The 11,679-nt window shown below is 38.7% G+C and overlaps 1 protein-coding gene across 1 annotated transcript; it reads right to left on the bottom strand.

Annotated features, from left to right (window-relative positions):
- Positions 1–8,741: 8,741 nt before the first annotated feature.
- LOC134674097 (histone-arginine methyltransferase CARMER) lies at positions 8,742–10,646 on the bottom strand. The gene has a single exon (XM_063532150.1). The coding sequence runs from the start codon at positions 10,491–10,493 to the stop codon at positions 8,910–8,912; it is 1,584 nt and encodes a 527-aa protein (XP_063388220.1). The 5' UTR covers positions 10,494–10,646; the 3' UTR covers positions 8,742–8,909.
- Between the last annotated feature and the right edge of the window lie 1,033 nt (positions 10,647–11,679).

An 11,679-nucleotide genomic window follows, 5' to 3' on the forward strand; every position in this document is an offset into this window, starting at 1 on the left:
CTAAATTATACAGTACACAATGAAATGATAAACTTTCGTGAGACTCGGACATTCAATATATTAAAACGAGTCACTCACGGTTTTACTCGAGCAATCTTGGACAAAAACGTGAGTGACCCAATCTAATATATTTAACACATGCTGTCCCTACAGAAAGTGCACTGGTAAGAATAATATTACAAACAAAATATAGTTCATTTAATTCGAATCAACCGTTTTTTTTTATCAGAAATAACTGAAAAGTAACTACGAGGTTCTAAATCAGACACAGAAGTAAATAACGAGTAATCATTGTGTTGGAAATTGTTTAATTATATCACATTAAGTGCCTGATAAAACCTTCGTGCTTACTTATATGTAGTTCTTTTCAATGCTATAAAACACGAAGAACCGAGAGAAAGAAGAATGGATAAAGAACTATAGACGCAGCAAGATATAGTTGTCAATTAAAAGTAAAAGTAACCTGGTTCAAGATAAGGTTCATTTTCGGATTTTTACAAATTACGTCATTTTACACACGACTTTATAGGACCATATTTTTAAAACAGTAATAATGCTTTTAAAGATTTTTATTTTGCTTCATCTCATTTTATCCATTCTCTTTCTCTGTGAAACAAAAATATACAAACATTACTGTCAAATTAGCGAAGGACGGAAATTGTATTGGAAATGGCATGTCATTTCATTTAATTTTAAGTTGGAGATATTGACTTAAAATTATTTTATTATGGCGACTCCATGAATTCTAGAACCACGATATCTCTTCCCACATGATCCTAAATTAAGTATCTGAATATCCATAGTTACTGAATCCACAGTCAATATTCAATGACCATAGTTCAGAACCCGATGGTTACTAAGTGTCATATTGTTCAAGACAATAAATTTGAATGAACACCATTTCTAATACGACCATAGTACCTTAGTAATACTGAAATAACTATGGCATACCAAAACCTAGCCACTCTTGAAATACTATGAACGCATGACTGTGTCTCTTTCTTTCATAGTTGCTAGAAAGTTATTAAACCCGAATATCATAGAAGTATCGTGACAAATTAGAATTTTTGTGACTAGATTTTGATAGAGATAGTGTCTATTACATTAAGCAATTTACAAATATTGTCTATGTATTCGATCCTAATCTAGCCCTAGTATTATATTTATAAGTTCATAATCTATGGAGACCCCTCTACAATCACGTTATACCAAAAAACTAAAAAAAAAATCTTACGTGACCTTAGGATTCTAGTAAGGCATAGACTAAACAATACTAGAAGCGTAAAGGAATACAGCATCTTGTAGCCGCAAAAACAGTTGAAGTAGATGGTGCTATACTGCCAAGTACATTAAGCTGTCTTAAGTAACTCAATCTTGACAAGCGCTAATGTTTGACACCGCACAGCACCTTCTATTTCAGCTATTTGCGGCTACAATACTGTACGTCCTAGTATTGCCTTGTCCATGCTATAGATTAGGACATATTGGATAATGTCCATAATAGTCAAATACATTTTAGACATTGCTTAAAAAAGATCCAAACAAAAATAATACTTCGAATTCTAAACATTGCTTAAATATTAAAATGACTGTTCGAGTAGTAAATTTACCCAAAAACCCAGCGTTTTTACTAAAATTACTTTGTTGGACAAATATCATGGAACTATCATTTTAGTATCTGACAGATATTATCTGCCATACAAAACAATGTTTAATTACAAGATTTTAGTTTTATTCGGATCCTTTCCATGTCATTACATTGTTTTTATTAGGCTTGCCCAATGTAGTACAATAATGCACCTTAACGTTTCGACTTAAGGTCTAACCAATACACGACGGTAACTGAATCAGTATTCTATACACAACCATATTGCTCTTGATACTTGAATAACTTAAAAAAACTAGTAAACTATATAATGAGTTAATGATTACCAATCACTGGCACTTAATTTTGCAAGTTTTTATGCCTTAAAATCCTTAAATTAAGGTGTCAAGTATGGTGTGATGGCGCCAACTGGGTATTTTACCCTATTACAGTTATGTTGACAGAACTAATGCAGTAATATGTATAGTTGTCATTTTTTCACTTCAATTACTTCTTAATCTTAAAACAGTACTTCACTTAATAAAATCAGTTTGGAAAAACTATACAATATGCAACTCACATTTCGACATGACATGATCAATGTAAATACATATCAAACTCTCGTATTAAGATATTCAAATCGGGTCACTCAGGTTTACTAGTATTCATCATCATCATCATCTAGTATTCACTGGGCTATCGTCGCGAGTCACTCACAAAATTCTTATCGAGCTGTACAGATCTCGAAAGCGTGAGTGACCCGACTTTGCAGACATGCTAAATGGATTCGTTGAACGGATGTTGTATGTCAAGCAATTAATTTTTAACAAGTTTTTGAAGCCAACAAAATTATGGCAAATTATAAGTTAGTCTACCAAAAAAGGACACTTTCTAGTTTTAATATAGCCACCATATTTCAGTCAATTTATTAAGTGGTGCAAAAGAAATAAAGCCTGACCAAGCTTTACATGGTACCTATGTACCTATGTGCAATGACCAATTGTGGCAATGTCAAATGCCTATAAAAACATGTCTTCATATATACGTCGTAACGTTTATGAGACCCCCTCACTTTGCTCTGATGAAATCAGTGTAAAGTTAGCGTACTCTATATGTATGTACAAACACAGTCAAGAACGATAAAATATAATATCAGGCAATACAGGCATATACAGATGACGCGACGAGTAATAGCTCCAGTACTCAGTGACGCGAGTAGGTTTGCTAAAATCTGGCTTTTCGTCAGTCAATGATAAAAGTATTCAGCGAATTGGCAAGTTTATTCGGAGTTTGGTGTGGCTTGTCGTAAACAAATTGAGAATATTTGTGGCTGTTGGCTAAAAAAGAGGTGCCATTGGCATTTTTATGAATATTTGAATTTATTTTCTAGAAAATTATCAGTTAATTCTTCTTAAAATAAGTACTAGTTTAAAAAAAGTAGTAATTCTGTGTAACATATAATTTAGGGTGACGTTTTCACATACAAAACTGAATTAGCGTTAGCCTCGAATTTTGTTTATTTATTTTCCTTTTTTGGCGCCTTTAATAATTTTTTAGCCAGCAACCAAAATGCCAAAATGAGGTAGTCGTGTTATTTGTAACCTAGTTGTGCGCGGAGACAGCACCAAATCAATACATTACAATATAGTCAGCGATTTAAAAAAATAATCGGCACAGCGACATCTGTTGGTTGGTGCTTAAAATCTTTTGAGACCTAGAAAACGTTAACTCTTTTTTCTCGAATAATTTGTAAATTAAAAATTGGACTTAAACCTTTTTCTAAAAAAAAGTATAAGACGTTCTTCTAAAAAAATAGATATCGCAACAGGGAGATTTTAGCGCCTATTTTGCTTCAATCTAAAATATAGCAGACACCCAAAATCTGTGCCAAGATTCTATATTTGAATGATCAAAATGTTCTTAGTTGCAAAACTACACGTGACCTGACTTGACCTATAATAAGGTTTAGTCAAGGTGAAACTATGAAAATTCTTTATATCAAGCTAATCGTTATTATCCCCATCATAGTGGTATGAATTGAGTTGTAGCACATTTTCTTAAGTGACAAAGTGCGCCGTAGGCCCTCAATACTTGAGAAAATTCGAGCCATGCTTCCGTGGCCCGGGTAGCCAAGCGGTCTACGCCTCTAGCGAATGCAGAGGACGCTGGTTCGATTCTAGGCTTGGTCACATTTTCTTCCGTATGGCATCTAGTTCAGGTAAATCTTTTACAAAGGTATTAACATAAGAAAATGTGCCACAACCTCGGTGGGTACCTATACATGCTATTTATACTATATTTACACGCAACACCGAATACGGATATGGACAGATCCCTAAATCTACGTTATTGCTTGAAGTGGCAGACGGAACTGGAAACATACCTTAACTCTGATTTTTTTTTCATACATTTTAGTTTTTACAATTGTAACTTAATACTGACTTGTCTAGGTACCAGTGGCGGCGCGTCAAATATATCCATAGGCAAGCCGGGGCTAATTTGGTTTACATATTTCCTAACGTCCAAAAACAGGCAAGCCGGTGGGAATCGGCTTTTATGGACGCGCCGCCACGGATAGGTACCAAAATTACTCATTGCCTAGTTACTACCCGTTCGCTTTGAGTTGGCCATTCCATAATGACGTCAGTCATGTCAGCACCAGGCGTGGCTCACTCCGCGATTTCGTCGCTTTGTACAGGTAGCTAAAAGTACATCCGTTCCACCCCAATTTTGGTAGCTAGCCATAAGCCGCGCGTTGCGCTGTCACCACCTAGCGGCCATATCTGTGCTGATCGTAACAGACGCGTTTTGTTAGAGTGAGTCTTCTGTACCTAGTACTATTATTTATTCTGTGTCAGTAGTAAGCGGGCCTGGGTGGCGGCGTGGTGCGACCCCAGGTAACCGCCAACTTGAAGCGAACGGCAAATGGCTCCTCTACACGATGGGCCAACGGCGGCCACTCCAAGGGACGCATTTATGCGTTAGAGGGAGCAATTGATGTTGCTATCTCATTCTATGCATGGCTGCGTCCCTTGGAGTGACCGGCGTTGGCCCATCGTGTAGCGGAGCCCTAAGGCACGTAAAGTACGAGTAGTCCAAAATATTTTAGCAGACGGCGGCGATGGCGCGACGTCATAAAGGCGCTTGGTTACGTACAGACTCGTAGCGCCACCTAGTTTAGCTGCCAAAGCGGGTATGTTTTGGACTTTACGCGCTCTATAACCAGAAATAGAGATATTAAATTGACAGCACTTCATAGTTCTGTCATATTGATAAAGTATTTCAGAATTATGGTAGTTTTCCAGCAGAACTACTGCCAGTGTAAAAGGAACAACAACTGTAGGCGTTTTCAGAAAAACGTATCTTATACTTATTCAAAAAATAAATTATATTGCCAAAAAAATATTATTTTTTGGCACGTTTTGTGACATATCTCATATACATATATTTTGTATGGATCATCACAAAACTGATTCCAATTTTATACGTAAAAAATGTACCTACAGTTAGACCAAGATAAGTCTGCAATGATTTTAAAAGCACACGCAGTGCATGTGTTATTTATACGTCATAATTTCATAGAAGTTTGTTGACGTTTAAAATAACACTTGCACTGTGTGCTATCAAAATCATTGCGACTTATCTTAGTCTAAATCTAGACATTTATTTTTATTAAAGGTACTCGTGATGCCCCAAATATTAAATTTCTAAGTTCCTTTTTGAAAAAAGTAAAAAAACAAACATTTTTCTGGAAACGTCCATCATCATCATAAGCTATGTCCGCGTTCAGGACGGCAGGCTTACTGTACACGTTCTACCTAATGATTACTTGATACTTAGTATAGGGTTTGTTGGAGAAAATTGATATCACTGAAAAGATTACTCAATAAAAATAATAGTATAATTACTTGTAATTAATTATTGCAGTAACCTTGTGCAAAAAACCTTGAATTAATTAATTACTTTATCGCCTATTCGATTTATTAATTGTATTATACTGCAAAAATATTATTTATGTAGGCAGCCGCCTTACTAGTGACGACGAACGAGTAGCTAAGTGAATTTAATAACAAAATGTGAGGCTCAAACATACGGGTCACTCACGTATGTTTAAGTCGAAATTTGCTCCAAAAAATAACGCGCAGCTTCAACTGGAGCCCTACGCGTTGGCAGGCTGTCATGAAACACGTCGAATCTCGACTTATAAAACGTGAGTGACCCATGTTAATAAGGAAGTCTCTTTTTAAAAAAAAATCTTGCTATCATTATGAAGACATCTCTATCTTCGATCAAGTATTAATATGTATATGCATCTATATTTTTTTTGTCGACCAACTATAGCTATACATTTTTTCACCTTAATCCATTGAAATAGTGTGATTATTTTTTATATGTGTTTCTTGTGCGAAAAGACAGTAGATCACTACTCGCTTCGCCGGTGTTCCGGCCTCCTAAGGAAATAAAATGAAATATTATGTTGTTTCATAATTTTTAATGAAGTCATACAAAAATCAAATAGAGTCTGTCACATAATTGAATTCCGGGCTGAATCATCTGATCAATGTTATTTTTTTTTTCATAATTAGTACATAATGGCAGTGATTTAGTAAATGATTATTATTTATTATAAATTGCACATGAGTTTCATGCTATTTCAAGTAAGCAATTGCAACTATGGGGCAAACGTACAGTCGCCATCTGATATATAGGAACGGCCAAGGTGGTCACAAATATATGAACAAAGCCTAGAAGCTTTAACATGCACTTTAATGTCTTGAAAATAGATTTTAAAGAGGTTAAAGTGCATGTACAGTTATTTTTGAACACCTACGCTGCTCCGATGTATTTGATGGCGCGTGTACATCCAATGTTTGCAATTACCAACTAAGTTTCATTTCTATCATATATCTTTAGCAAGAGTGAATATATCACAGAGCAGAAATTTAACTGCCTGTTTCAACTGAAAATACTGTAAAAAAAATATTGTTCTTCCTCATAAAGTAATTGTTACAAAATATCAATGTTCTCCAAAAACTCCCACCGATGAGCTATGAGTATTGACAATGAAGCCTTACACTTAAGCTTACTACGCTAACTTTAGGGCCCCCCCACATCTGGCGTCTTTCGAGCGTCGGCGTCTGTCGGCGTCGGTCCAGCGCTATGGAAAATGACGTCGCTGCGCAGTTGCGTCGACGTCGGCCATAGAATTGTAGACGCCGACGCTCGAAAGACGCCAGATGTGGCGGGCCCTTAGTGGTGCGAGTCAAGCCTCCAAGTCTTCAAGGCTTGAGTGTTCCAGTGTATTGCTAGCTTTCTTTAGGGCATTTTTAGAATAAAATGTACCATCTATTTATAAATATAGAAAGTTTTGGGTTATTTCTACTGAGAATAACAAGTACCATCTCCCACACTATTAACTGTCCATTGGTGGACCTTATGCCTTATGTAATAAAGTCCACTGACGTACAGTTAATAGTGTTGCAGTTTGTACAATTAGTGTAAAAAAATTGTCAGGCTTGTGACGTCATTTTACTTATGGTCAAGGAATATAAACTTCAGTTCAGTCACAGTCACAGTGACAATAGTATGAGGTCCCTATAATCGCACCAATAAAAGTCTGCAGCGGATTTGATAGCCCTCGCAGCATAAGTGTTATTTATACGTATGATGTCAAGTCTGCAATGATTTTAAAAGCACACGCAGTGCATGTGTTATTTATACGTCATAATTTCATGGAAGTTTGACGTTTAAAATGACACTTGCACTGCGTGGGCTATCAAAATCGCTGCAGACTTTTTACGGTCTGACTATAGCGACTTTCACATTGATCGTCACTGTGACAAGGCACAAAATGATACGGAAATTAAATTCTTTGACTGTAAATTTTATTTGTATTGTCACAAAGTGACCCATTAATTTTGTATGAAAATCTGGTCATTATTAAATCTATAATCCTCACAATTCTCCGTGAAAATAATCCAATATTAATCAATTATTAAAAAAAAATGGTACACTATTTTCTGAAAACCAACATAACAAAAACATTTCTCAAGCCTTCAAGGCTCAGGCATAACTCGTAACACTAATAAATGTACTTGCACTATCTTATCTAGGCTGGAGCTGCCTTTTGCCCTGAAACGCCCCCTTCCCTTCCCCCACAGGGTATTTACAAACTGCTTAAGAAGCAGAGGGCCTACCGCGAATCACGTTCGGCGTGTTGCCTCTCTATCGCACTTGTAGATTCGTACGTATGTGTGGCAGAGAGGCAACACATCAAACGTGGTTCACAGTAGGCCCACAGACTTTAACAGTGTTTAAAGCATACTTGTTAATATGAAAGACTAAGTTGAATTTTGCCTATGGGGCAGTTTTTCAATGTATAGCCAAATTTTGCTAAGTGAATATAGGTCAATCCAGAAACTTTTACTAGGGGACCAACCAACCCCAAAATTGTGATTTTTTTAATTCTCATTGTATGCTTAGACACTGATCCGCATGGGAATTTAAATGTATTGTTTTAATTGATCATATTTATTTTTTCAATGATCATATTTGATAGCATATGAGAGGTTAATTTACCAATTTTTTTCGCAATTTCGTGGTTCGGCCGTTGTAAAAGTTGCTGAATATGAGCTATATAATTCACCTCGCAAAATATGACTAAGGGTTGAAATAACACCCTGTTTATAGTCGATAACATGCTTATGATGATGATTATACAATTCTTTGTCAAAGTGAAAAGTGACATTTTTCAATTTAATTGATCAAGAATTGAACTTATTATTAAGATTTAGACATATTTTAATGATCCATTTACTCTTACTTACTGTTCATACAGTCATGAACTTATTTTAACTTTACAATGGGCATTTCACAGGGAAGTATTGGACCCTACATGGCCCAAAAATTTCAGCATAAGTCATTCTTCTGTTTTCGTCAAATAAGGGCCCCCCCACATCTGGCGTCTTTCGAGCGTCGGCGTCTGTCGGCGTCGGTCCAGCGTTATGGAAAATGACGTCGCTGCGCAGTTGCGTCGACGCCGCGTCGACGTTGCGTCGACGTCGGCCATAGAATTGTAGACGCCGACGCTCGAAAGACGCCAGATGTGGGGGGGCCCTAAGACTGTACAACTAATCGAATTTACGTTATTAAGGCAAAAAACAACATAGTCTTCCAGAACCAAACCCAGAAAAACCAGCTCCAGGTCAAATCGGCCGCACTGTGATGTGTTCGAAATAAATAAGTCCGCTTACACACTAGAGCGTCCGGATCACAACCGACGCCGCCTCAGGGCCCGCAGGCGCGCCCGGCGCGACCGCGCGGATTATATGTCCCCGTTCTGACTGATTCCGATCCTCTTGATGAACTCTTCCTGCAGCATCACTGTCTTAATCATGTTTGGGTGTTGAGGGTAGGACAGGTCGGGCGCTGCGCCAAACGCAGGCGTTTCTAGCAGCACTTGTTGCCCGTTGCTGAGCGCTCCTGTGTCTACAGTGCTCCAATATGCTTCACTCGGTGACGTGGTGTTTACGCCCGGCGGAGGCGCCGCTGGCGCACCCGTATACCTGAAGTAAGGGTTCTTCAAGTCCAATGTGTTGCAGGATGTAATATTTGTGCCTTCTAGGTTTATTTCCATTGTCACATCGTAACTCTGTCGCTTATTTGCTAGTAACAGCACTCGTCCAGTTAAAGCTTGGCCTTGTTTCGCGAAAATTGGAGTTTCAAGTAAACAGCGCACTTGGTACCAATGTGTGAGAGGCTCTGTGGGTGCTGTAGACAGCCAGATGGGCTGTGTGCTGCCGGCAAATAACACATCAAACCAAAAGGCAAGTCCGTGGCATGTTCCTGATTGTGTCAATTCAAATCGGAATGGTACTTCAATGCGATGCAGATCCGTCTCATTAGCGTTAAGGAAGTCAACTACATGTCTCACCGATCTCGCCATGCAGATGCGGACGTCAAATGTATCTACAATAGGCTGTCTAAAGTACTCCTTCATAGCTGCAGTCCGGAGAGCACTTAAATCTACCCCGTGGAAGCACGTCTGGTACCAGAAGTTAGCCTTATTGTACTGTTCCATGAAGAGAGCGTCATCGGTGAACGGTGCTATGTGTAAGTCACCTCTAGTGGGGTACATGTTTCCATTAGGTTTCAGCCACTTCTTAGCATGCAAATAGGTTTCTAACATCCGTTCATTGTACAGCATATAGCCCATAGGCTCGGAAATTATCACATCTACAGTCTCAGGAAGCTCTATCTCTTCAATCTTTCCGGCTACGACCGTGATCCGGTCGTGGAGCGCGTTCGCGCGAACTAGAGCTTGCGCGTGGTGCGCCATGTTACTGGCTTCCACCGCGTAAACCTTGCGAGCACCAGCCTGGGCGGCGAAGAACGACAAGATACCTGACCCGGCTCCAACGTCCAACACCACTTTATTCTTAAAGTCGTTAATATTCGATAAAATGGCGCGCTGATATGTACTCGTCCGTACGTAATCCTGCATCATGTTTTGCTGCTGGCTCAAGTAACCGTAAAACTGGAAATACTGGAGCGCCGAGGAGTCTTCCGTCCGCACCGTGAACACCGACGACGAGCGGCCAGCTTTGATTTTGCTGACCAGCAGGTGGAAATTCTGGCAATCGACGTCCGATGCGAATTTGAAGAAGAGCGTTTCATTGTCTATCGTGAAGATGTAACTCTGGCCCGCCACGCGCGAACACTCGCTCTGGCTGTGCACCGGGAACTCCAGGACCTCCTGCGCCAGCACCGGGTCCGCACGGATCACTTTAACACTCAACCCTTGAGGGTCGTAATCCACGTTTACGTTTGTAGGGAAATTAAAACGCGGCGTCAGGGCGCCGTCATTGTTGACGGCTGAGACCGTCACGGCGCGAAACGTGTTCGCCATTTTATCACAACTACCGCGGCTACTGTTTAGCTTATTGTGCACAACACAAGCGTCCGGGCAAACAAAGAAAATGCCCGTGTCGTGAGTTTTGGGAGGCCGGTGCAAAATCGATCACTCACAAACTTCCTCCCTCCTTCGATTTGTCTATGGACACAGCGGCGGCAGCGTGCACTTGTTTTTTTTCGTCTGCAATAGAGCAATGAAAATGTTGGTAACAGCCATAAAAGCCTGTTTATTTAAAAATAAATAAATTAAAAATGTTTAAAATGAGCACTTCAATAAACAAATTCAAATTATTTAAAAAAAAATTGTTTTGTTAAAACAAATTTCCATAGACAATAAAGCTTCGTTCACACTAACTAAGGTTGCCTCCAGAAACTCGCGAACTAAATTGACAGGTCAATGTGCACAAATGATACCACAGTTTGGCCAGTGCTGTACATATCGATATTTTCAAAAAAGTTTGGATTAGAGAATATCGCGAGAATTCACCGCTAGCGGCGCTACTGTTGCGCGGTCAGTTAAAAAGTATCTTTAAGTAATTTAAATTATTTTACAAATGTTACTTGGTATTTCGATAATTGTGCAATCTTATAGTAATAGATACAAGGATATTGAATAAACATATTGTAGTTAATTATATAAATATTTAATTTTATTTATTTTATTTTATTTGTTAAGCGCCCTCCAGACTATGCGCGTGAATCGCGGGCGAAGCCGCGAACGCGAGTGTGGAGTCTAGCTCGCTGATATGCGAAATCGACTCCAGACTCGCGTTCGCGGCTTCGCGCCGCGATTCGCGCACGAGTGTGGAGCGGGCTTTAGGAAAAATTACAGCTAGAGTAACAAGTTGTATGTGATAACATAAAAACCGTGATCTTGGCTCAAAATACAAATAGCCTTATTTATATATTCGCCCAGACGGCGAAATAAGATAAGATTCCTCATTTATTTTGTGTGGTGTGGACGTAAAAATTAAAACGTTAGGGACGTTGGAAACTGGACATTCAAGTTGACAATTAGGTCAGAATTTAAATACAATTAGACAAAAAAAAGTCTGCAGCGATTTTAATAGCCCACGCAGTGCAAGTATTAACGTACGTGCAAGTATTAAAAAATTAAACGTCAAAATTCTATGCAATTATGAGGTATAAATAACAGTTGCACTGCGTGGGCTATCAAAATC

This window comes from Cydia fagiglandana, chromosome 19, assembly GCF_963556715.1.
Source record: "Cydia fagiglandana chromosome 19, ilCydFagi1.1, whole genome shotgun sequence".
NCBI classification, from domain to species: domain Eukaryota; kingdom Metazoa; phylum Arthropoda; class Insecta; order Lepidoptera; family Tortricidae; genus Cydia; species Cydia fagiglandana.